Genomic DNA, 27,223 nt, shown 5'->3' on the forward strand with positions numbered 1-27,223 from the left:
ACCAGCATGGTGCCGTACCGGGGACAGATTTCAGCACGGATGAGGCAGCATAAATAGTTGAGGAAAACATCTGTAAATACCGTATTCTTTCCTCAAGGAGCAGGACCGCCATCTGCAAATGCCCAGGATCCATCAAGGAAACAAAAACCTTGTGCTGGAGTCAGAGGTCAGGAAGCCACCGACCCACAGATAGACAGACAGACAGAAAGTGAGCCCCAGAGGCAGGCGCGGGGTCCCGGGGAGAGCCCGGGGCGAAGGTGTGTCCCTGCCCCTTTGGCTACTCTTTATTTCTGCACCGGGCAGAGTGTGAAATAGAACTGCGTGGGGGCAAAGGTTCCCAGGAGAGCGCACCTCCTGCCGCAACCACGCCGCCACTTCTCCCCCAGCTGCTCTCCCCTTCATCACCTGGGTAAGCGGCAGGGCCACCACGCCTGGGTCCCCACGCCGGGCGCCTACGCAGCGTATTCGGCGTTTGCTCTCAGGGGTTGCACCTGGGAATGAAGCGGCTCAGCCTTCGCGTTTCTCTTTAGGGAGGATGCAGAAGGAAGGAGAGCCCACCAGCAACAGGCTGCTGCAGAAGTGAAAAGGGATGGTTTAAAGAAAAATCTCACTCCTGGAACAAAAGGAAATATTTCAGTATATTTTAATAGTAAAATGATTCCTATTTTTCAAGCAATGTCCCGCCTGGATGAGTCTCGGGAGTATTTTTGCTTCCCGGTGCTGCTGTAGCGGGGCGAAGGCTCGGAGGCGGTGGCTCTACCCGCGCGGCACAAGCCCCGACACCTCACAGCGCGCTGCCACGGCCAGTGCAAACGCCTCCCCGGCACCGGAACCACTTCCACAAACACCACAACACGGGACTCGACTCAGTCTCTCTCTCGGGAGAAGAGCAGGAGGAAAAAAAATTTGCTTTTAATAACAGTCTGGGTTGAGAGTTGTAGCAGGCTACGGAACAGAGGAGATGCCAGTATTTTATTTAGTAAAAAGGTATGTATTCAGGTAGCAGAACACCTTACAGTAACTAACTCGGCAGGAAAGGTTAAAGTCATAGCACAGCCCTAGATCGATTTGGGGGAGTAGGACGGGGAAGACGACGGGGAGACTGTAAGGGAAGCAGCTTCAGACTCGAACCTTGGCTTCCAATATAATGTATTCAGAAAAATATTGCATGAAAAGCCTCGGGATTTTAGTTCTTTCATAGATGTATATTTACCAGTTTTCACAAAGACTGCAGGAATACGATTATAAACAATAAATTAGGACTTCATGTTGCTATCATTTGGCATAACACAATCAGGCAATTTTTCCTTTTTAAATATAAGGCAACACAAGCCAACACATAATTTAATCCGTCTTTAGTCAAATTGCTTAACTTTGCTAAAGAGTTACCACTAAAGAACGGTTTATAGTACACTTAAAAGAATTTAAATAATGACATAAGTGTACTAACTTACGCAAGGAGTCAGAAAACGTACTCTGCTAAGCTTTGAAACCTAAATATTTGTTACAGCCCAGGACTACACGTCTAAATTAAAAAAATACAAATAAATGTTTTCTAATTTTTCCATTTACGAAAAACTTTTAAGAATCTCTAGCCAACTATGACGTCACTTCAAAACGTGTTATTTTTTTTTTTTTTAAATTTTGTATGATGTCTTAAGATTTTAAACCATGCTTGTTAAGGAAAGTTCAAGGAGCAAATACTTAAGGCTTTGTTTTTCCAAGGGCTGTGAGGGAGGCCAGTGGATGGCAGAGGCCAGTGGGTTCACCCATACACAATGCTACTCAAACCCACACTACCAGGCGACATTCATACAGAAATATTACACTTAAAAGGTACAGTGTAGAGCAATATTTTTAGCCAGTGTACATATAAAGAATCAATGCATTTGTTTTTTTCATCTTTTTTTTTTTTCTTTTTTAATTTCCAAACTTGATTGTGATCATTATGTTCAAGTATTAGTCTTGTTAACAGAGAGGAGAAATTTTCTACTTACAACAAATTCGGCCGTTCGAAAGGGAAGGCGTGTGTTTCGGTACACCGGGGAGAACAAGACGCTGAGGTTACCCGATAGTTAGTGTCCTACGGTCACTGACTCGACTAGCTGCTGGAAGTGACGTGGGAGAGGAACAGAAGGAGTTAGGCACCGAGACCCTGGGAAAAAGGGATGTCATAAATAGCTTCGCTAATTCCCAGAGAGGAGAATTGTTCCATTAAATCTGCTGCGGCGTTTTGATGGAGAGGAATACGGGACCGTCGGTCCCACAGGGGCTCGTGAGCGGAGCTTCGCTTCAGATCAACCGCCTCCCGTCCCATCGGGACCGCTGCTGGAACGGAACCGGGCCCCGCCGCCCCATGCGCCCGCTCATTGCACCGGAGACGTGCTTGAGTTACATCTCCTTGCCCTGAAATTAATTCTAGCTACCAGAGAAGCGGCTGAACCCTTTTTGGAGTTGTCAGTGGGTCTGGATTCCCTTCAGATCAGGACGGCCAGACTCGTAGCAGCGAGGGGTTCAGACAAAGTTAGCTCTTACGCTGGCAAAAGGGGAGCGGGGAAGGGAAATATGATGCAGAAAAAAGGCAGCTACCTACGGCAGCTATGCTGCCTACGTCCTAAAACTGCCCTTCCCCCCTCCTCCATACCCTGCCTGCAAAAAACCCCCAAAAACGGAAAAAAAAAACAAAACAAAAGGTGTCAAAAAATCTGCCAGAGACTTTCAACTTTGGACAAAGTCTGAACGATAAACGTGGGCGTCTCAGCAAGAAACGGCTGAAAAGCTTCTTCCTATTTAATGCCTACATACATACCCCTAGCTAGCTCTTTTCAAACGTAGGCTTCTTTTTCAATTAAATAGGCCTCCAGACAGTGCAAACGGTCAATGTTTAATGCATTAATGAAACGGGCTTTCGAGTTGAAAATAAGCCCTGCTTCCTGACAAATTCTGTTGCTCTTAATCTTCAGAGGAAATTGAGATGGAAATTCAAGCAGCTACGCTACCTCACTCGTTACGGAGCTGGCGAACAGATGCAACTGCGAAACCCTGCAGCAACTCAACATCGGTCCAGCAAGTAGCTACTAAGCAGAAGGCAAAAGCTGCACAAAGGGGATTTTGCGGTGAGGAAACAGCTGTGGCGTGAAGTAGTGTAATGAAATTCTTTGAAACAAAAGGCATGTTAAATATTTGATGCATAAAGGAGATAGATAACATGTAAGCAAAGCTTTTAAATATACAGTATGTCTTCTTCCAATGGTTACTATAATGATCACACAAGTTTGCAAGTTAAAAATGCCTTGCTTATTAATTAAAATTAAGACTAAACCTCTAATTTTTTTGTCTGTGAAAGTGACTGCAGCCTATCTATACCCTGGGTGTTGAATATGAAGATTTCGACTATCGGTTGGTTCAGGTGCTCGGTTCATGGGAGGCCGATGGACTTTCCCCAGCACGGCCATGCTCTGATCTCTGAAGCAGGACTGCTGGAAGTCCCCGCTTAGGTAATCCATGGTCTGCATCACATTATTCTGGCTGGATGGGCCAGCTCCAGCTCTGTAATGAGTTCCTCCTGCACAATCTAGCGGCGCTCCTGCTGGCTGTCCCCCGTGGAAAGGCATGGCGAGGTCCTGGGACCCAGAGCTGTCACTGTTGGGTGTGGGCAGAATGTTATTCCAGATGGGCTGGAAATAGTGCCCATTGGTATATGGCAAGGGTCCCTGCAACCCGTTCACAGGTGGAGAAGGCGTAGGCTTCTCGATGGGGGGCTTCAAGCTGAATGACTGGCCCATGCACAGTTCTTGAGGGTAGTTAGAAGTTTTGCCAGGAAAATTCTGCCCTGCGATCTCTCTCTGAGGGTGCTTCCCTGCGAGTCCAGCAGGCCCAGCAGCATCCCCACACATTTGCTGCAGATGTGCAAGCTGGTGCTGGTTCCACGCAACCGATTTGATTTCATTCTGGTACGCGGGCGGCACCCTGTTAATATTCACCATGGGCACATTAACAGAGGCAGGAGGAATAGCAGCAGCAGCATGATCTACAGGGTTTACTACACAGGAAGGCATGGGTGTAGGGACATTGTGAGTAGATACCCTGGTACTTGCATTGATAAGCAGGTTGCGACTTATAGGGCTGGGGTTTGCAATCTGTCCCTCACATACTGAGGTAGTGCTAATGCCAGCTCTGGCCTGGCAGAACTGGTTAATCTGGTGCACAATGCTGCTCAGGTCCGGTGGCTGGTTCTGCTGCAGGGTGGCAGGCAGAGAGAGGGGAATGGTTGAGGTAGACACGGTCACATTCGGCGGCGCATCTGCATCCGGCATCTTTCTGCTTCCATGTAAACCTGGCTGCAGCAAAGGATTCGGGGGGTGCTGCAGAGTCTGGTGTGCCATGGTCTGAGGATGCTGCAAGCCCTGCGGCTGCTGCATATTCTGAGGGTGCGGCAGCGTCTGCGGCTGCGGGATCCCCTGAGGGTGCGGTAAGCTTTGTGGCTGTGGTATACCCTGAGGGTGCTGCAAAGTCTGTGGCTGCGGTATACTCTGGGGGTGCGGCAAAGTCTGTGCATGCTGGAGAGCCTGCTGGCGAGCAAGCGCCTGGGGGTGGGTTAAAGTGCTAGGTGCAACGTATGGTGTGGAAGGGGGATTCATCATCGCTTCCGGCAGCAGACGCGTGCGTGTCCCGTCAAAGTCTTTGATAATTCCTTTCGCTGGAGATTTGACTATTGCCAGGAGGCCTGTTTTCGTGGTGGCCTGAGATGGGTAAGGACTGTACCTCTGGCCCGAAGTATCAAGTCCGTTCACAGTACGGCGTATGTGTTTCCTCTGGGGAACCTTGACACTGTTTGGAAAAATTTTTATAGTCAGTGGATTGTTGGCGACCTTCTTAGCATAAGCATCCAATTCTGCTGGGGTAGGATACTGTGCAGATCTCATTTTCTGTGTAGTGTCCCCTGCAGAGAAAGGAAATTCGTCAATACCAATTCTGGTAAGCAAGGGATCAACCCCAGGGCAAGACACTTGCACAACATGGGTAGAAAATCTCCAAGGAATCAAGAGGCAAGAACTTCATCTTCCCAGACCAGATCATGTACCAGGTACCTCATTCCCTTTATTACCTGGGGACGAACACAACCCCCAGTTCAGCTTAAGGAAAGACCTGCCTAGGAGAGCAAAACCAAACCAGTGTTTTGATCAGAGTCAGTTTATAGTTGCACAAAAACAGGTATCACACTATAAACATCGCATTGTTTCCAACTTGAAATATTTCTTATGGCTTGCAGTAGTGGGCTAGTTTCTATTCTCTTAATTTCAGGCCGCCACCCCATGGCTCTTTGAGCCATTCTCAGTATCTTTACCGTGTGATTCAGAAATCAGGAAGTTATGAATTAAACATTAAACCTGTGTAATGCTGAGGTGGGAACCATACGAAGCACTTCAGCTCAAGCCTCCATTTACATCTGAGTTCTCTTCTAGATGCTGACATCTGAAAGCACTTTGTGTGTCTTTTTGTCCATTAGGAAGCCCTTGTCAGTCCAAGTTCAGCAAACAGAAGGAGGCTACACGTGCGTTATTTTATGGCTTGCAATTATTTCTTCAGCTGAATTTTCAGTGTGGCACCTTGCTAAGGACACCGTCCTTGTATCGTACAGAAAAATTACGTGATTACCCCACAAGATTAAAACCATGCTACTCCCCAACACAGACAAAAAACTTCAGGAGACAGGGGTGTGGTTTCACTTACTCCAATTTACCAGATACCTACCTTGCCCACAAGCCCAAAGTGCTTCTGGAAAGAACTTCAGAAATCTAGGGAAATGCTTGTGCCTCTCGCGCTATAATCGTATTCCAAGCAGAGAGCTGGGCTGTTCCCCTACCACAGCTCTGCTCCTTAACTCCTAAGGGACTACTGCTTTAGAAGTGATTTTATAATCTTCAAATAATGGCTTGCAGCTTTGACAACGTGATTTTGCTTTTGCTTGATTTTTTTTTTCCCCCCCACCTTGCAAACAGTTTACTGGAGAACCCGCCCATCCTTTTTGCTAAAATTTTCAGCATCCCCACGCCATCTGCTGCTGTGCTGAAAGAAGGGGAAACGCAGCAGCCAGCTCCTCCAGAGCCCAAGAGCAGCTCAGCCCCGCATCTGGCCCTCCGACCCAAGGAAAGCTAATGCTCCAGTAAAAAGACTGATGCCCCCAGGCAAACAGCCCTTCCTCTTGAAAATCAACCTCTGGTTCTTTTAAGCAAATTGCCTCCAAAAGGTTCCTGAATACAGCTCGAGTCTGAGTCCCAGCCACCTCGCTCTTTGCGTCCTGCAGCTTCCAGTCTTCACAGGTAAGGGAGAGCAGTACTGCTCTAAGAGCGCTCACTTTCAGAGTAAGGGCCAGAAAACGGAAAATAAGATGCATATCAAAAGAAAGGATAATTATAGAAATATTAAAAGCATCTTTTGTGACATAAGAAGCTTTGCAAGCAGGCTGCCTTGCATCTCTAGCACACCATGTACCACAGCCCCGGTTACACTCTTACTCTGTGCTGTCCAAACGCTGGCACATACCACCTTTTCTCCTAATCAAAGGAAATGCTCATTTGATACTAACCTGAACATCCTCTCTGTTTATATCCCTCTACCTGCCGCTCCAGGCAGGTGGTTTATGTCTGTCCTTTTGAGTGAGCTGCTACGCTCTCAATGGAGAGAAGAGCCTCTGAATGGAGTTTGCCAGTACTTGCCTCAACAGCCAAGGCCTTCATGAGCTTCCCAACCTTTAGCATTGCCCAAGCCCATTAAGTTCTGTTTCTTCCCCAAGAGATGACCCTTGCAACTCACCATGAATCAGAGAACCACCATGAACAACGGACAAAGGAATCCACTCCTGTCTGTATTATGGTTTATGTTACGGTTACGGCCATTGTCACATAGAGCTTTTATTTTCAGATGAAAAATTAAGTAGATACTTTAAAGACACCTTTACCATCAAAATTTCCCAGTCTGGCTTACATTTCTATAGGCATATCAGCAAATTAGGTGGTACATACAAACACTGAACAGATACACTAAATATTCTTTTACCCAAGCATCTATTTTTCTGCTACATAGGAACTGCAATGGAGGCTTTTAGACAGCAGCTATTTGAACAGGCTGCGGCTGTCGGTTACAACACACCTGCAATCCTAAATCTGGAAGAACTCCGTCCTCTGATGAGAGAAAATAATCCCTCAGTTAAACTTAAATGATGTACCAACATCAAGTTTGGCACCCTACCAAATGGCAAACCACCTTTTAAATCCTTGGACAGGATCTTCTGAAACCAACCACCATTTCAAACAGAGCCCATTTTGTGTACAGCTAAGATTATGCTCCTTTTACAACGGACTAACTCAGCCGTTCTACTTAGGCCTGACCAAGGTGATGTATTTACAAAGGTCCCAACATGCTGCTTATAATGTGCTTTGCTAGTAGTTCCACAGGCAAGATTTGATGACTGGAATAATTAAGGCAATGAACAAAAATTAAGAGAAAGGAGAAAGGCACTATGGGGTGATCAAGAGTCTGAATATCCCATACAAATATCCTAGAAACCAGTAAAGAACAATTAGGTCTGGTTACTAAGTGAATGGAAAACCAGCTAGAATGAACTGAAAGAAAATGCTGGTATTGGAATACCACAGGTACAAGAATTCTGGATTGGGCCATAAAATGACGAGGAGGATGGCAGATGAACAAGTTACGCTAAGAAAATAACGGGATGAGTTCCACAAAGTTACCTAACGGCAAACACAAGGCATATTACTTTTGTTGAAAAGTAATTATTTCATGTTTACTACAAGGTAAAGCTGTGCATACGAGCAATTATCCCAATAAATCGGTGAGCTGCAAGTTCACACTCCCGCTAATCCCGTGGCAGCCAATTCGTCTGGTCACATTCCTGCGTGCATCTCACCGCTGGAGCTATTTTTATCATGAAATGAGATATATTTCTCTGCCTCACCTCAGCACCAACATAACATTTGAAAGTGCATTTCACATTAAGGCTTTAAAACCCACTGCTTTTAAAACTGCCTATGGTTAAATTTTTATTAACATTAAACAAAATACCTAGAAAGGACTCTATTTTAGCTGATGAGCCCACATTCAGTCCCAATCTGTTCTTCTGTCTTTTGTCCCGTCCCCCCCACCAAAAGCTCTCTAAGAAGCACTTTTAACCTTGACTTTGTACCACCATCACAAAAAAAATCACCCTTTTTCTCCCAGGCCCTGTGGCAACGCTGTTATGTCCAAAAGTGGCTGCAGACACTGCCCGAATGGTCTTGCCTCAAGTATCCTGATTGACTGGTCAGGTTTATACTGGAGTCACTGGGAGGAAGGAAAGAAATATCAATACAGAATCAATGAGAAATCCCCTGCGTGGCTAAGGACAAATTTCAGGGTTAGCCTTTCCTGTGATGCAGGTTGGAATTCAAAGAAAAATACTGAAATTGAAAGTCCCACAGTGATCAGTTTCTAAAGGAAAAAATATGTGCATATTAATCTACAAAACTCCTACTGCACAGACCATCTTTAAGAAAAATGCCTCTTATTTGAAAGTGAATAAGAAAAAAAGATAATTGAGCTAATGTGGATTTTTAAGTGTTAATAAAAAGTCTGGTCCAGGAAACTACATTTAAAAATTATTAATACAAACACCGCAAGTCCAAATAAAGGCTATCCTGTGGAGTTCTGTGCCTTTTATAAAAGCAATATCACTATTATTAAAGCCTGCTTCCAACCCCCCATCAAAAGTCACAAGTCACCGTTCATTAAAAATGCTCATTAACTCAGCTTTCCTTTGGCCAGGGGCTAGACCACTTGTGCATATACAGTATGGAGAGAAATGCACCAATTAATCTTACACACATCTGCAGCAGGGGTGAGCAAGGTCTGTACAAGCAGTTTCATTTTCCATATAAATCAGAACAAACTGGAACAGCTGAGCATTACCACTGCCAGCCAGTGCCTGCCAGCTACTTTATGCCCTAAATTCTTTTAAATGCAGTACCCGAAGCTTCACTAAGCAGGATACAGCAATGCTTTCAGCATGGGGATAAGCAGTTCTCAGAAACAGCATCAGGTACCATCAGGTTAAGAAACTGCCCACCTACCAGCACGGTGCCTTGTAAATGTGTAATTAGCAAATACCCGATTTATGCACAGCTACCCTCCCGTGAACCTCAACAATTTGCTTTCAGAGCTAAGCTTTCTGATCCACCAAAGAAACTTCACATAATGCCAGGACCTAGTTGTGTTCTCACCACAGCAGCCTACCTTTTGAAAAAGCACGTTTCGGTGAGCAAAGCTCAAACTGGAAACAGCAAAGAGAAAGGAGGGGAATGCCCAGGAAGTCCTTTTGTGAGTAAAGATTTTTACTGTTGTCGAAAGTGTCACTACAATTACCAAGCCCGTGGAGTCGGCATATACAAGTGGTGGGGGGAGCACACCTGTGTACGTCAACAGTGTCACTCCCTGCTGGCAGGACTTTAAGCATGTCACCCTTAATTGCAAAATTACCTTACCTATTTTCAGTAGCACCACAAGTCTTAACGTAGTAACAATTGTAGCTATAACCGGAGTGTAAATTACTTGGTTTTAAAGAGCAACGAGTCCCTCAGCAAAACGAGGGTACAGAGATCTCCCAACACACATTTCAAATACAAGAGACAGGTCACAGCCCTAAGAACCAAGTGCACAGATCTTATGTAGAAACCTTGGTCTTTCTGAAATTTCAGCTGAACAATCAATGTGCAACTTCAGTGATAAAGAGGAGAGACAGGGTAAGATCTTAAAAAAATCTCTAGCCAGTAAACTTACATTCCCAAGCGTAAGTTCTTCTTAAAAATACTAGTACTACTATCAAAAAACTGACTGAAGTTATAAAAAAAAAAAAAAAAAAAAAAAAAAATTATCAGAGTACTCTGCAGACATTATTTTCAGAGGCACCAAAGAGACATCAGAAAGAAGATGGAAACTTTGAACGTTAGTAATTTGGGCTAGATCACTAATATTTGCAGTATATGCCCCAGGTATGTAGAACAACAGAGCTGCTGACCTCAAAAGGTTTGCATTAGCCTGATCCAACTTTTATTGGTGTCTACGAGTAATTAAACGAATGGAGTGAAAAAGAGTCAGGAAAAAGCTGTGTTAAGAAGCAAGTCAGCTGGCACGCTTTTAGCACAAAATGTTTTCAGCAAAGAGGCATGAATCTCACAGAAACCTCACTTGCATTTCATCTTGCTGTAGTTAAAATTAACCTTTATAAAGCCAGGAAGGGGGGAAAGCTTGCTGCACACACGTGAACCTCCACAGCGATTTCTCAGAGCCATTATTGATGGATGCCTTGAAGGCATAACAAAAGAGACTCTAACATTAAATAGTTTTTCCACCGTATCCTGAATGTTTATGTCACAGCTGTACCAGAGCCAGATTTAACAGTTAACCACATCCTGCAGACAAAACGTCACTCACATTTCTGAAGTCCAGTGTTCATCTGCGTGTAAGAAAGAAGCTGAAAGGAGAGGTCACCTGGTCCTGGCAGACAGGCCAGCATGGCAGACAGGCACTAACACAACATGGGGCATTCACTCCTCTGCACACTGCAACAACAGAGAGACAATTCAAAGTTATAATACAAGGAGGAACAGAGAAAAGAAAGCGGCAGCGAGCCATCCCTGGGTGAAGGCCTGACCAAGCACAGATGCGCGACCGCTGCTCCGGCCCTTCCTGCATCTTGTAACGGTAATGGAAATGGAAATACCTCAAGAAGTGGGTCATCTGCAGGGTTAAAACTAAAATAGCCGTCTCACTCTCCTCTGCTGCTTGACAGACAGAGGATAATCCATAACTCTATCCTCAAATTTCAAAGGTGGTTGTTATGAATGGTAAAGAAACCACCATCACTCATTTTACTATATATTGAAATGCGCTGGCTATCTACCAGGTATAGCCAAAGCAAGTCCTCTGGAGAAATCCCGTCAACTGCTCTTTTACATTTAATAAAAAGGCATGGCATGCATAAATTGAAGGCAAAGTATGCAGCACTCTGCCTTGTGGCAAGATTAAACTGCATGCTACAGCTTGTAATTTCTGTGGTCCATTAGGCTGAAAGATGAATGGCTACAACTTCCTTCATTTCATAGGAGACTCGCTAACCCGCACGGCTCCAGGTTAGACAAACAGCAAGACGTGCCTGCTGCACAAAGGAGCTGCAGCCGTGCCACCATCCTCTACTGCAGAGCTTCAGCATTTATGAAATCAAACCTCAAAACGAACGCACGGAGCACTAAAGCTCCTTATATATAAACGCTGCACAGCTACCCTCAAACCCCATCATCAGCGTACAGATACAAGTGGGGTTTCCAACGACAAAGCTAACTCAGGCTCAAAGTCTCACGTTACTAGGATTATGGAGAGAAATTTGAGTTGGAACAAGGTCTCTAGAAGCCACCTGGTCCAAGCCCCTGCTCAAATCCCCCTTGCTGCAGCTACTGGGGCAAGCCACAGCCAGCCACGAGCACTTTAGAAAGCTCTGGGAAATGGGGTGGCTGAGCCAAGCCTGAGAAATCAGTTGACTTCTCCGCCTTGCCCAGATCTCCAAAGCATCAGTGCCGCTATACAGGGCGTGCTTTTGCCAAAACACCGAAGGAGCAGCTAGAAAGGGCTCAGGGAGCTGTATGGCCCCCAAAACTTAGAAGAGTTGAAGGCTTCAAAATTAATTTCAGTCATTGTTTCCAAACCTCAATTAAAACAACTGGGGAGGCATTCAAAGATCAAGACAGGTGAAGCAGAAAGCTTGAGACCGGCACGAGAAGCCACAGCTGCAGAAACCCCGCAGAAGCCACTTCTGAAAGAGTTGTGCTGCCGAGGACTGCACAAACGCCGTGAAGCCTTTGGATGACACCTGATGTGGCAACGTCAGTGCTGCGTCCTGGATAGCACCACTGCCTTCATGCTCCAGAAAGCTCCAAAAGCTGATTTCTCTGCAGGGATGTTTTAAAGACTTTAATTGGAAACCTAACCTCTGACCACGATCACGAGTCAGACCGCCCAAGGAGTACCTGCACCAATACAGCAAACAGCATGGACTTAAAGCTTACCGGTAGCACAGCAATTACTCACGTTGTGCAATTCATTAGCTCCATGTTTGTATGCATCTCCTCAGTTCAACACGCAAAGGCTGATTAAACCAACAGCCAAGAAGCCTCATACAAATATTAATTTACAAAAACCTCTGCACCTTCACTGTGTGAGTGCTCTCAAAAGCTGACTGCGTGTTGCTGACCGAGCCCGTCGGGTGCCACTGTGACTAACAATCAAAAGTAATTTTGGACACTGAATGTCAGCTTGACAACTCCATGCTGTTGCCCACTCACCCTACCCACTCAGAGTAACAGTGACTCGGTGCCGTGAGAAACAAATACGCAACCTCACCAAGCCGCAGGGCCAACAGTGCAACCACCACGAGAACAAGTTACATTAATTCTCCCTTTCATCCCTAGGAGATAGTAACAACCTGTACTACTGTAAGTTCAAGATTTGTAGTTGTAAAACCTTGTAAAAATGTCGAAACCTGGATTTTCTTCTCGCCCTCTGTAGCAGGTGGAGTTCTTAGTCTTTCAGAAGGTGTTCAGAAATGATGACGAAGACCTGTCACATCCACAACTTAAAGGAATTGCTTTAAGAACTGAAAATTGCTCGACCTTTATAGATGAGATTCATTCATGACTCTAAGTATGCAGTGCTCAGTGAGTGAAACTTTGCAAACAGCCTGTGGGCAGCACTTTCTCATTCCAAATCATGGCCAGCAAGACCAAAAAGACAAAACAAGAATCCAGCTCCTTTTAATCAGAAGACAAAACCACTGTGAGTTGCCAGAGCTTTACCTGAGTAAGCAACAGAAACACTCAGAGTCAGCAACAAAAAGGAGTAATCGTATTTTCCTTTTCCCCTCATTTCATCAACTTCAGAAGACTGGCAAAACCAAGACCTATTTCTCAGTGCAAAGCAGACAAACAAAATTAAGAGCTTTCACAGTAGTCAGAAAATCATCAGATCACACCATTCCCGTATTCGCATAAGCATCTACCTTTTACTCCAGTAACATCTGACGCCAGCCCAGGATTACTTCCCATCCCTGCGTAGCCGGAGGAGCTTGGCGTCTAAAACATGACTTAACTGAGGGCAAGTATGTGTGCAGCCCCGAAAGAGAGAAAAGCGCTCTGCAGCACAGCACTGCACTCAACGCGCTCTTTGACTGAACAAGCAGCATTTCTGACAGCAAGATATGCGGATGGTTTGCTCACCTGCTCCGTCATTAGCGCTCATTATAGCCTGAACACTGTGACTCTTTAAGTAAGCCTCTCGCTGAAGTGCCACGGAGAGGCTCAGCACCACGCACGCAGCAATAAACAGGATAATGGCACATTAGGAGAGAGAACAAGTGATTAAGAGCGGTCACAGCATTCAATTCAGAATAGCCAGGCTTCTGCGATAAGACAGCAGTGTTTCCTTGAAGGTCAAAACATGTATTTACAGAAGCTTTCGCTCCAATACAGAGAGTAATGTTTTAGAGAGGGCTATAAAGGCAAGTTGTTCCCGCAGGCGGATAATCATTTTCGGCAATGCCAAAGGTTCATAAAAGACTGGGGTGGCAGTAATAATTTTAAAGGAAATAGTGGACTTACGAAAATCATTTTAAGTAGAAGCATAAAATCATTCTTTTAGCTTGATTTGCAATAACCAAATTGATGCCATCTAGGTCACTGCTGAGCATTAAAAAAAGAAATTCAGACTTGTATAGAAGTGCTGACTATAACTGCATCACTGAATCCATATTATAATTAAAATGCTGCTCCGATTTTTGTTCTCTATGAAATTAATATTTTCTCAAAATCGAGATCTCAGTATTTGAAAACAAATGCATTTGAAATGTCTTTACCACAAGCTTCTTCGCTTTTTTGTTAAAAATTAATTTATTCCCTTTGAGATACTCAGCACCTGACTACTTTCTGTCCTGACTGATATACAGCACGAGCTAGCGCAGACAACTCCAACGTACTGCCCAGCTAAACCAAACTGAAACCCACTGCATGGATTGTATTTGGGATTGAGGTGAGCATTGACGGCTGTCTCAAACTGTTGTTATGCACGGTCTCAGGTTGGCAGCACAGGGTCCTGACAAAAAGGCAGCTGGGCCCATCATCCCCTCCTGCGCTTGGCTTTATTGCTTCTAATTAGTCCAGAGCAGGAGATAAAACTGAACTTGGCAGGTCAAGACTTCTCACTAGCAGACTTGGCTCCACAGCGGCAACTTGTGTGGGCACCAGCACCTGCACAGCTCCTCGCGGGGCTGCTGCCCCAGCCCCTCCGAGGATGGGTGGTGTGTTACTGGGGGGAACTGGAACGGAAACAGTGAGTCACGAACCGAGGGGGTTTTGCACTGTACCAGGCTCAGTAATGCTGTCATCTAAACCAGTCAGCTGCAAACTGGACAGCAAGCTGACCAGTAGGCTTTGGCACTCAGCAATGGAGGGCAGATGTAAAGCCCTTACCTTTGAAGTTTTAAAATTGTATTTTAAACCAATTCTGTATACTGCCAAACATAGCATAATGAGCTCTGTCTTGAAAATACATATAAAAAGACAAAGTACGTTTCTAGAGGAAAACAATCATTAGATTGGAATAAATAAATAAATACCCCTCTTTGAAGTGATTTTAATCTAATCTGGCTGCAGGATATAATCTTAACAGTACACATACTGCAGGATGCTCTATGAAATAGTTAGCAGATTTAGACATACAAACAGATTTTTTTCCTCCTAAGATTTTTTTCATAATTAAATCAAAGCATGCTAAGCTTAAGAGGGATTTACAGTGCTTGGGATTTGGGGGCAACTGCCACATCCCCACAATAACTGTGACGTTCAGCCTTACCTGCGTGTCAGTGTGCTTTTTGGCCCAGACAGCACAGCATTCCCTGCACTGATTTTCAGCCTAAGTCCTGTCACCACCAAGGCTCACCAGGTAGGATGGAAGAACTCACCTCCAGACATTGCCCAGGGACACCCTCCCTGTAGAGCTAAGAATCAGTTCCAGTAAAACTTACCATTATATTGCCTTTCTGCGCTAAAAATATATAGTATTTTCTGGCTGATATTCAAAGATTTGTACTGACTGACAGACCCAGTGCTCCTCAGGCCAGGGGGACTTTTACAAGCTAGAGTAAAACCTAGCTGTAAAGCAACTCAGTACTACTAGGAAATTTCTAATACACTAACACAGCTTTATCATTATATAAACAGACCACATATGTGGAGTTATTGCCAAGTTTTTAAATATACCAGTCTCTGAAGCTCCCAAGAGGCCTTACAGGGTAAGCACACAAAGGAAACACTCCCCAACAAACCATCCCGGGCCAGTGAAACATGGGAAACTGAGTTGGTTTAGACGAAAGCGAGCTGGTGAAGTTTAAAGTTAGGTTCCTGAAAGTAAACACATGTTTGAAATTCCATGATTAACTGCAGGCTTGTTCACAAAGCTCGGGGCTGGGAGGAAGCAGGAGCATCTACCCACACACAAAAGAAAAGCTCCAAACTATTCCAAGTTTCCAGCACCCTGGGGTCCTGTAAGCCGTGCAAGGGTTGTTAAGCACTTGCGGCTGACTGATACGCTTCGCTTCTCCTCGTTATTCACAAGGTAGCCCCGTGAAATTCCATAACCGCTGGCGGGATTTACGGCAACCCCCAAGTGCACGCGGCACATTCCAAGTCCAGCATATATAAATGCTGCAAACAAAAACAAAAACTAACTCGGGTTGTGAAGTTTCTTTGGTACAAATGCCCATAAGAGCTTGCCAGGAAACATTAACTGAATCCTAGCCAATTTTCATGCTCCAAGGGAAACTCAGTGTCTCATTTACCCCCCAGCAGCCTGCTCAAGACCAAATGAGATTCATTCCTTTTCCCTCTCCCAAAGTAACCTAAAATCTACGGGTTTCAAAAATTTGTTCGTGTCAACTGCAGACACTGAATCCCCCCACCAACCTCAGCGGTCAATACGATTCCTTCCAGTCAGCCACGCCTCGCTTGACAGTGTCTAGACTGATGCTGCAGGCTTCCTGCCTTTCTGCAGCCCTAGAACTCCCCTTTATTCTTGGGCACTTACCAGAATGGCCCTTTCCCAGGACTGCTGAAGAGCCAGAGATAAATCTTACCATTTCCTGGAACAAAATTACCAAACTAGTACTGTATTCGTCGCTGGCTGGCATCACATCCTCTTAATGTTTTATAAATGGAAAACTGCAAAATAATGCGCAGAGAGGTAGTCTTTTGAAACGGCAATAAATCACAATAGCATCGAGTGTACTTGGGGATAAAGAAATAGGAAGAGTGAACAACAGAAAGTCGCCTTTTGTAACAAGCTAAGTGCACTGTCAGCATCTGCCAGCACAGGACCTTTTGGCTTTCTGCATTCAGGTGGACCTTTTGTAGAGCCCTGCAACAGTTTCGATCAAAATCAATTTTTGCTTCTTGCAGTTTAATTAACTATGATTTTGCTTGTAAACCATTTCACCTTTTAGGCTGACCTCCATTTATAACGTTACTCAGGCAACAAAATTAAATAGGTTGGAGGGGAAGGCAGAGAGAATTTAAATGTACATGAGGTGCTTTGGGAGAGAGAAGGCACCTGCTGCAGCACAGCTCTACCCCTCTCCCCGAGCCAGGATGGCAACACTCAGCAAAGAAGAAAGTGAAGAAGCTTTGGGGTAACAGCACTTAAATGCAATATTGTTCATATCACACTCCTCGTGCCCAAGGGCTACCACTAAAGGCTTCTAAGTGAGCAATTTTGAGCAGGATGTAGTGCAGTAAAAAAAGCCAAGGCAGCTGCTCTCGGCTCCAGGAGGGCAGGTATGGCCACGTGTGACATCGGCTCCATCAAATTCACTCTTCAGATAAAGCAGCAGCAAGCTCACGATTATGATGTTAGAGATTAAAAAGCCTTTTTTTAGAATCATAGAATTGCTTAGGTTGGAAAAGACCTTTAAGATCATCAAGTCCAACCATTAACTTAGTTAGCACTGCCGAGTCCACTACTAAACCAAAGGTTGGTCCCAAGAGATTATTTTAAAACACAGTGCTACGCATCTGCTGAGGAGTAGAACAGTCAGCTTTAATTGTAAGATGGATTTTTACATAGCTTCTGACCTTTCATCTAATTGAGGCCTAAAGAAGAAAAAAAAAAAAAAAAAAAAAAAAAAGAGGAAAAGCTATACGTCACTTCAGTTATTAAAATCCATCAAGCTCAGACTTTAGCCTTGGGATAACCGCAGCCAAAAAATTGACTTGCAAGTAATTATCACTGCTATCTGCAATAAAAGTTAATTGGACATAATTGAACTAAAGCCCTAATCTGAATGAAGCTGTTGCTGGCAAGAAGCCTGCTCCTGCCTGCACTTTGCAAATGAAACTGCTAGCAGTAAAATGGACAAACACAAGGCTGCTCTTACAGTCTGCCCACTGCAAATCGCAGCACAATTCTGCAAACAGCTCGTTAGCTGCGCCAAGATGAAGCCATTAAGAGGGCCCATCCTCACCCAACACACCCTTTGACAATACCCAAACACCACGAAGGCATAGAGTTTCAAAAACAAGTTTCAGTTTTACTAACCTCTTAATTACACGGACTGAAACATAAGATTCATGTCACGAGATGCTGGTTTCATCAGCCCCTGAACGCTGTAAATACCAGTACAAATAATGTACTTTTTGAGCACATACAGATACCAACTCAAAAGGTTTTCAGTGCTGATAATTTACCACCTTCATGCAGTTCAATAGCCTTTCCTGTTGTAGGACCAGCTTCTTTCATCTCTGCAGCAGAGCAGACAATTAGCTGCTTTTTGTGCTCAGCCCATGCAGGTGGCTGGGGGAAGGGAGCGTTAAACTAAATACCTGCTGATTCGTCCATTTATATTTTGCATTTTTGTTAACTAACAGACCAGAAAGCGGTTGTCATCCCCCATACTACTTCAGAACTTCCTTCCAATTTTAATTATTAACACTCTGCCCTTCACCAAAGCATATCAAAGCACTTAACAAACCTTACTGAAGCCACATAACCACTCTGAAACAGGCAAAAATTGCACACAACTCCTTTTACAGAGGCTTAAGGGGTTTTGACCAGATTTATATTAGAAGACTGGTCTCCTGATTATGGGCTAGACCCTATAACAGAAGAGATCAAGGGAAGCATCCAGCTCACCACAGGTTCCTGACGTAATTTTGGATGAAACATCTAATCACCCGATGCCATGGCCTCTTGTTAAAAGGATAGGGGTAGGTGACAGTTTTCTACCACTGAAGGCGACCGTGAAGATAAATGAAACTGCAGAGCATTCAATAGCACCTTGACTTCTCACGTCAGGCTTACAAGGTCACGGTCCAGGCAGTCTCCTGGGGAGAACTGGAAGCAGACCATGCTTCCCTCTCCTGAACGCCATTTGCTCACCACCGCTCCTCCGCAGTTTCACGGCTCAGAACAGAACTTCTTAGCTCAAGAAGGCTGCAACAGAGAACCAGTGACATCAATTCCCTTTCATGACCCAAATCAGTGGCTTATTTTACTTCGAGCAAAGCCCTCACCTCTTTTTAAGCCTATTTTTAGATTTAACTCCATATTCTGCAACGTGGCAGGAACTGACAGACACCACAGGCAGAAGTAGGTCTTGCCAGGTGTTGCAGGCCGCTTCTAAGGTGAAGGAAAGGTTCAGAAAAGGCAAGTTGGGACTATTGCAGGGCCTGGCCAAAGCTTCAAAGGAGTATTTCTGGCTGTGCTTGAAACACATAAGCTAGTGGTCAGCTATGAGACAGATGAGATACTGCATTTACCATGGGAACATGCATGCAAGAAATAGGAAAATCAACCTGCCTGAAGTCAAAAGCGATTTGAATAACTTTGTATCTGCCTCCTCTGAATTTTCACTACACTAAAGCTCTCTGACCTTTAATTAATTTTCTTTCTCCTTTTATATGGTAACTTCCAACTCCAAAGTTTTAATGCTGTGCTGGTGGGAAACAGGGCTGCAGAAACAGCCTGGGATGTATCTTAGTTATGTTTCACAGTGCATAAATCTGCACGGTCATTTTGGAGAGGGAGCAAAGGATGCTACAGTTGAACTGCAGCAGTTAAGAGCAGAGGCCAGGTAAACACAGCACTGTCATCAAAACCACAACTTGCCCAGGGTATTAGGCTTACAGTTGTATTTTCAAAATGCAAAACAGAGTCCCTACCCATCACTGTAACATTCACAGATGGTATCATTTTCTTCATCAAGATACCGAGAGGCGCAAAGAAACATTCCTTCCTCCAAAGCAGCCATCATCCTCGGGGCAAACTAAATCCACGTTCTTGCTATGTGCTCGAGCAGCATCTATAATATCACAGCAGCTACTATAAAATACGGAACAGACTTACAGATATCAGTGGGCATGTTTTCACGTGAACGTGACGGTATTAAGGTTAGCTGAGATAACCTCCACCCAAAGCAAACCTGGAACAGCCCAGCGACTACCAAACTACAGGATGCTGCTCACACATACCCCAACAGAGGCACCATGCATTCCCACCAACAGACATTCTCCATCCTCGTACGCAACTTCCTTCTGCCTTCAAGTGATAAGAAACCAAAATAGACATTGACCCTTTTCCCATAGCGGAGAGTCTGCAGTTATAACCTCAACATCATCAGCAAGAACGTGCATTGCGTCGGTGTTATGTGCAGCATTCCTACGTGTTCGATGTCTGGGAGAAACATGAGGTTGTAATTCTGGGGGTCTACTTATCCACAAAGGACATGCAAGAGCTGTGAGCTTCCTCATGCCGCTCTTGGCCAGAATTCCTCCCTCTTGACTTTCTTGCCTTCCAAGATCTGAAAAGGAAACTTTTCTTAAGTACAGCAAACAGCTGCCTAGGCGAAGGGGAAAGGAAACATGAAATAGTTCCCTCTCCAGTGGCTGCTTCGCATAGATCACCATTATCATTATCTTCTCTCATTCCACACTTACTCTATGAAAGCCCAGAATTAAAGTCTTAATCATGACTTACAGAAATCCTTGTGGCTGCACATGACAGAAGGATGACAGTTTTTCCTTCTAAAATATCGTTAGAAGTTACAGATTATGACAGTTCCCCAAGCTGGAAAGTAGCTATCTTCCCCTGTTTATTACAAGCTGATTATTTAAAAAAACATTTTTTCAGAGCTAACGTTGAACAAATTTTACCTCTATGCAACACACAAACAACAAACCAGACATTTGTTAGATATTGAAAAATACGCTTCAAGTCCTGTTTTAAAAATAGATTCACTTGAAAATGAGAAATATTTGCAAATAAGATGAGGCAGAATGAATTAGACTTCATACAAAACAAAAACCTGACCTCGGATATTAAGAAGAAAAATAAAAAGCGACTCACTTGCGGACCAGGTGTGCGGGTGGTTTGTGAACACAGGTGGGCAGGCTCATGGGGGGATGGATTTCAGTTTGCATGTGTTGTGCCTGTGTACCATTTTGACCTGTACAACTACACTGACAGTTGTTTGGTTTAGTATTTAGCCGTTTGGATGTTGAATTAATGTCCCACCTACAGTGAAATTTTAACAGCGTATTTACAAACCACGTGGAGGAATATTCGGCAGATTTTTATTTAAAACACAGAATTGGAGATCTCTGTCTAATTGTGCACAGTGCCAGAGCTTCCTGCTGGACCACAAGCACATCAGCTCTTAGATACACATTTTACCATTTCTAAGGGCAAGATAAGACCTTCTTCCATAGCTGGAGAGATTGTGCAGCCTACTGTAAAGATGAAAAGTATTCCAAGAACCTCAAGCTGCAGCACAAGTACCAAACACTCACCAGCAGAAAATACAAGCCATGGGGTGAATACCAAAGAGCTGGACCAGACACTGGGATGGCGTTTTCCCATCAACCTTCAGAACGTTGCTGGTGCCCCGCTGGCTTGTCCTGACACAGACCTAGTGTCCTTATCAGTCTTCCAAGAAACTCTGAGGCCATCTCATAACAATTCAACAGAAGAACGGACAAGGAATACATTAATTGTGAACTACTGTAAAAAGTGTCTGCTATTCTCAGTGCTTTCCTGAGAAGCACGAAAACCAGCCAGTTGCATGGCTGGCAGTTCAAAACAGCCACAGGGAAAGCAACATGAGCGTGCAAGATGTTTTCAAAACCTCTACACACCACAAGCACCAGAGATTATGTCTGCAGGCCTGATAAAACACTTCAGTGCGACCTCACCTGAATCCTTTAGCAGCCGCCAGCAAATCACCTTTATCCAAAGTTTACATTCACAAAAGATTTCTTTTCTTCATAAAAAGTTTTAGGGCTACAGGCGAGCAGGAGATTTTTGTTTGCTTTTGCGCGTCCTTCCTCCTCTGCACTTGCCTTTTTCTTTTAAAAAAAACCCAACACACACAGAGCAATAAATAAATTGTACGGACAGTACACAGGCAGTTGTAACTGTACTACAGTCAGTAAGACATCCCTTTGCATGGTAAACACAACCTGGCTGCGTGGGTGAGAAGAGAACAAATCTGCTACCACAGACCATACCTCAACAGCAAACACAGCACAAACCCACCTGCATGAATGCTGAGCTCCCGATAACCTGGGCTGTAACAGCCACAGGCAGCCCTGACCTCCACGGTGCATCTCGTGCTAAAAGGCAGCACACCCCCTCTGAACACCGCGCCGGAGTCTGGTCAAGTGTATACTCGAGACAGTTACTGAGGCAACCCCCAAAGTATCGCTTGATTTTAATTTCCAGGCAATTTGTCTTTCCAACCATGGAATTGCTACAGTCAACAAATTCAAAAGGTAAATTTTTCTGCCTTCAATTAACTGCATTAGTACTGTTTATAACTATGTGATTGATAAATGCTCTACAGAAGCTGTAATTAATGTATTTTTTCCTTGAAACACATACTGAACCCCTTGGCGCTCAGACACTTAATGAAAAGCAATTTATCAACTTGCTTTGAATAGCTGAATCTGACTCCTTAATGCAGAGAGAAACACACTTTGCTTTAAGCACTGCTACTCTGAAAAAGTAATGCGTACTGCAACATTACGAATGCCATCAGACACAGTTTGGATTTTGATCAGGATGACAGCGACCAGAGCGCTCGTCGCACTGAGAAACTGGGCATGATTTAGTACGGCTTAGCTGGGATCCTCTCCCCCGGGATGCAGTCGAGCAGGAGATTTGCAGATGTGCTTTTCCAGGATGGAGGTCAGGAGTGCCTTTTCAGGACACCGGACAAAGTTCCAAATTCTCCCACGCCTGCGTGGCCGGGAGCCTTCTCACTGCTGCTCGTGCCGAGCGGCACTGGCACGCTCATCGGGAAGCAGCAGCTCAGCGTATTTCAGCCTGGACATGTGTTCAGCTGCTCACAAAGCGGACAAAAATAAAGTGCTTACAGAGTGTTTGAATGTTAATTTCTCAAATTGAGTGTTGCTCTGTATAGTTGACATACGCAAAAAAAAAAAAAAAAGGCATTTAGAAGGAAAGGCTTGACATCACAGAAAAATTTATGTTGGTATTAACTGCTGAAGGGATTAACCAACCTTCAAAGCCTAAAACCTAAACTCACATTTCTGGGAGTATAGGCTACAGCTTTCCAATATAGAAACAGGGCTGCGCTCCATGTGGCAGACTGAACGTAAGGATTACATATTTCCATTGCACATGTAAGTCTGTTTCTCATTCCTGCAGGGTTTTGCTCTCTTCCATTTGTCTTTTGATGGAGATAAAAGCCAATGCAGATTGCAACTGCTGATACAGAGAAAGGCGCAAGACACAGTGCGCCTTTAGACTAAGGAGCGTATTTCAGCCTGGACATGTGTTCAGCTGCTCACAAAGCGGACAAAAATAAAGTGCTTACAGAGTGTTTGAATGTTAATTTCTCAAATTGAGTGTTGCTCTGTATAGTTGACATACGCAAAAAAAAAAAAAAAAAAAGGCATTTAGAAGGAAAGGCTTGACATCACAGAAAAATTTATGTTGGTATTAACTGCTGAAGGGATTAACCAACCTTCAAAGCCTAAAACCTAAACTCACATTTCTGGGAGTATAGGCTACAGCTTTCCAATATAGAAACTGGTCTGCGCTCCATGTGGCAGACTGAACGTAAGGATTACATATTTCCATTGCACATGTAAGTCTGTTTCTCATTCCTGCAGGGTTTTGCTCTCTTCCATTTGTCTTTTGATGGAGATAAAAGCCAATGCAGATTGCAACTGCTGATACAGAGAAAGGCGCAAGACACAGTGCGCCTTTAGACTAAGGAAAAAAAAAGGACTCGGGTCCAGACTGCTAGAGCACGTCAAGAGACTGTCTTTGAAACTACAAAACTAGGAATGAAAGCGCTGCGTTTTTATTTGATTTGATCAAAGCAACTGGAGGGGAGGGGGAGAAATCACATCCTACAGATGCAGGCTAAAATTTAACTATTTCACACATCATTTGGGACCAGCTGATCCCATACAGACATAAACAAAGAGAGAAAATAAAGAAGTAAAGTCATTCTTGCTCCAAATTAGCTGCTTCCACAGATCGCTGCTTCAGGGTCTGCCAAAGAGCAACAGGAACCCATTTCAAAGCCAGAAAGGCAGAGGAAGCACTCTCGCCATGGGCACATACTTTCAGTCTCCAGCGAAGAGCAGAGGAGCGAGCTCCTGTCAAATCAGAGAAAACATACTCCAAATGTAATGGCTATTTGAATAAATAACTGATTACTCCCTGTGTGACACTGTTCCACTGATCTGACTGCGGGATACTGGCAAAGGGTGGCAATCTGCCGGAGGAGTCCTTTGTGCTGCAAAGGGACAAGACAGTAATTCTCCTTGAACGGAGCAGCCGCTCTGAATGTGCTCAGCGCTGGGAGAGCGAGCCTTTGCAGAAGTACAAATTGCACTACAGGTAGCGGCCTTGTACATCCCAAAGAGCAGCACAGAAGAAACAGACACCTCTAGCTGCCACTCTCCCTAACAGAAAGGATTTTAAATATCTGCCGGATAGGCTGTGTGCTCGTGGAAATTTCTAACTGCAGAAGGTGAACCATTTAGATTGCCTCTGGGCTGAAATGATCTAGGTCTTTGCCTTTCACTAAAAATTAAGCAGAAGTCATTTTAACGAGCGAGGCAGACAACAGTCTTGCATAGGAGATCAAAAAGCTCTCCAGATGTTTATTTTAAATGAAATTCAGAAGCCCGTATAAACCAGATTTTAAACACTGAATAATCCTTACCATAATTTGCATGAGGAAAATGGGAAGAAAGGTTCCATCCTGCCGTGCTGAAACTCTCCAGGAATGTGCAGGGTTATATTTTGTTCCTAGACTCTTCAGATGAGAATTTGAAATATGAACAGCCCCACGCTGCAACCTGATGGCTGTTAAACATACTTCTCCCCTGCGCTACATACGCTGTGATGGATGCTCAACACACACATACGGGGCATCCCATGTGAAGGAAGCCCTTGACCTCCCTCACCCAAGACTATTCAAAATTATGAAAAGTGTCTAAAAAAAGTCAGTCCTAAATCTTAAAACTTCTTCTCATCTTGCTACTTCATTGAATGCCTCCTGATTGTGCAAAAGCAGGATATTCAGGCGTCAATCTAAGTAGCTTGGGTGTTACGCTGACAATGTCTCCGGAGAGAGGAAGAGAAGAGAGGACAGATTTCCAATAGCTCAGATGCTCCTCTGTAAGGAAAGCTGCTACACAGCAAGAGAGATAAATAAAGAGGGAAGGGAACACGCCGGAGAACTTTTACCAAGGTCACATCAGGATGCTGAACACTACCCATCCACAGGGGAAGATTTAGATGCCTATTCCACTACACATATCCATTCGCTTGTTGGCAACAACAGTCCTCATTAAACCAAACCAGTTCTAACCATGAAGGAAGGACACTGGGAAGACGATATGAGCTAACAAATACAAAAGGAAAACCAACAGAGCCCGTCCTGGATGGGTGCCCTCTGCAGCAAAATGCAGCCCCACAGCAAGTGCAGAGTCCCTGCACGACTCGGGAACAGGCAATGTAGGCTATCCCAGCCATAAGGATGGACAACGCTGCTCTAACCAACGCTAACAGCTCCTAGCTGGCAGCAGAGAGGGGTTTCTGTACCCATGTGGGTGAGAGCAGAACCAGGAGCTGGTCAGGAACAGGAGCTTTTATGAGTTTGCTGCTAGGCAGGGTCACCAGCACATTGCAGTTCTTCATTGCTTTGAAGTCAAGGCTGCGCACACGTGGCAGAACACTGCAGACAGACTGTACAATGAAGAAAAAGCCCTGCCCCCAAAATATTATATCAGTTACTGCTGTGCCCTTAACAAGAGTGTTTCTTGCCCGTTTCAGCGATCTGAAAGACACGCTGGGCACAATTTCAAGCTATGACAAAGTGATCTTATCACTTCTGTGCTGTTATTGCTACACAAGCCCCTGATTCAGCAGCATGTAATAAAATCTTCATTTGCATGAAAAGCACTCTCTGATCACAAAGTCTTCTGTTTGACAGTCCTCTTCCCATCTACAGCGTAAAGATGCAAGCACCACCGTCATTTTGCTGGTGACTAAGGTGGAATATTTTATTTATGCTTTATTTGGAGAGGCTCTCTACGTTTTAATACAATCTTTTCCTAAAATCCTAACAGTATTTTTGAATAACACAAAAGCTGCACACATCCAAGCTATGCAAGCCCTGCAAAGTTCACGTACTATGCTTTTAACTGCACTTTTAATAACCGTGCCATGTGAAGGACATTTCATATCAGCACATGGTGACCATGAACAGTTCTGAAATGCCTTTGGCATTCAACAAGTCCAGTCTTTTCCAGTTTGCATTTACAGTGTTCAGTGTCATGACATATAGCACTCACAGAGGACATATTTCAAGGGAAAGGAAGGTGTAGCCATGCAAAGAACAATGCTCTGCCTGCAACAAGATTAATTGCTGTCACGGGAAACCAGTAAAAACAAGTATCTTGTTATCTTTCTTTACAAACAGACCGTTAAAGCTTGACTATGTTAGGAAACTTTTTCCTTTGGACTAAACTGTGAGCCTAATGCATGTGGGCAACACACATACCAGTGTGTGCAATTAACTGGCGCTCTCCTGAAGCTGCAGGAGAAAGTCCAGTTTCAGAGGCAGGCGGAAGCCTTCATACAACCAGCCCGTGCCCTCTCCCGATTAGAGATCTCTCCCCAAGGCCAGCCCCAGCTCCCTCCCCAAGGCCAGGTAACACCACCTCCCACATTCACCTGTTTGCCAAAGTTAATCATGTCCCACGTATACACCCCAAAAATCACACCCAGCTCTCAGCAAACTCAGCCAAAACAGAAATACCTTTCATCACGTCAGCAGCGCAGTCCCCATTTAGAATAGTTTTCTTTCATGGTAATCCAGTGCCAAAACATTATGATGTTTTGTGCTGATCCAGGAAGGGTGCTAAGGATGCTGCTACCTCCTGTCTATCACCGAACGTCTAACCTAGCGCGTGGCCATGCAACGATGGCCCTGCAACAACAGGCACTTTAAATTGGGCAGCTCAGCAACACATGTACACTGAATTTTTGAACAAGCTATTCTAAGCTGCTTTGCTAGCAATTTCTGGTCTGTGCAGTTTGAAAGCACACGGTTCTGGCCCTCACAAAGAGCAGACCTGTAAATGACATCTTGAGGATTAAGCTGATTGAGATGCAATTTGCCTAGCAACCATTCATTAAGCAGAGTTCAGAAACAGGCCAGGAATCTATTCCACCTCCTTATCTGAGCAGTAAACAGATAACAGTCTCTACTGTGTCCTCTATCCTCTGGTTCAGACACATTGTAAACAGATTTTTCAGAAGTTTGAACTCCTACGGTAAATCTCAGAGAACAATCCTGCTCTCCAAACACAAGGGATTCAGTTTCACCAAGTGCCTTACAAGCATGAAACAGCTCTAGAATGAGGGTAATGCAAATCAAATTGTGAATGCATTTGCAGTTCCTGTGCCTCCAATATTTTCTCACGTCAAGCATTAAGAGCCCATCCTAGTTGTTAAAAAAAAAAAAAAAATCTTAATCACACAAGCATTTGGCATTGCTATTCTGATCACTGAAAAAAACTCAATAAAA

General features: G+C 44.4%; 1 protein-coding gene across 3 annotated transcripts; it reads right to left on the reverse strand.

The window, feature by feature from the left end:
• Nucleotides 1–8: 8 nt before the first annotated feature.
• Nucleotides 9–22,179, reverse strand: FAM222B (family with sequence similarity 222 member B). 3 transcript variants are annotated; one of them, XR_004842794.1, is made up of 4 exons: nucleotides 13,323–13,341; nucleotides 10,489–10,616; nucleotides 1,998–4,942; nucleotides 9–571 (listed from the first exon to the last, which is right to left on the reverse strand). XR_004842794.1 is itself a non-coding variant. In XM_009645166.2 (3 exons), the coding sequence occupies exons 2-3, from the start codon at nucleotides 10,568–10,570 to the stop codon at nucleotides 3,357–3,359; spliced, it is 1,668 nt and encodes a 555-aa protein (XP_009643461.1). In that variant the 5' UTR covers nucleotides 10,571–10,616; nucleotides 13,323–13,341; the 3' UTR covers nucleotides 1,911–3,356. The 3 variants fall into 3 exon arrangements, 2 of the variants coding, with proteins under 2 accessions (XP_009643461.1, XP_035756467.1); XM_009645166.2 differs by lacking the exon at nucleotides 9–571 and having other exon boundaries at nucleotides 1,911–4,942; XM_035900574.1 differs by lacking the exons at nucleotides 9–571; nucleotides 10,489–10,616; nucleotides 13,323–13,341 and adding an exon at nucleotides 22,161–22,179 and having other exon boundaries at nucleotides 1,911–4,942.
• Nucleotides 22,180–27,223: the final 5,044 nt, after the last annotated feature.

This window comes from Egretta garzetta, unplaced genomic scaffold, assembly GCF_000687185.1.
Source record: "Egretta garzetta isolate BGI_Z169 unplaced genomic scaffold, ASM68718v1 scaffold108, whole genome shotgun sequence".
In the NCBI taxonomy this organism is placed as follows: domain Eukaryota; kingdom Metazoa; phylum Chordata; class Aves; order Pelecaniformes; family Ardeidae; genus Egretta; species Egretta garzetta.

What these genes read in the sequence shown, in the direction of transcription:
- FAM222B (XM_009645166.2), bottom strand. Translation starts at nt 10,570, where the DNA reads ATGCTGGCCTGTCTGCCAGGACCAGGTGACCTCTCCTTTCAGCTTCTT. An exon ending in GAACACTGGACTTCAGAAAT is followed by an intron (nt 4,943 to 10,488) that starts GTGAGTGACGTT and finishes CTTTCTCTGCAG; the next exon opens with GGGACACTACACAGAAAATG.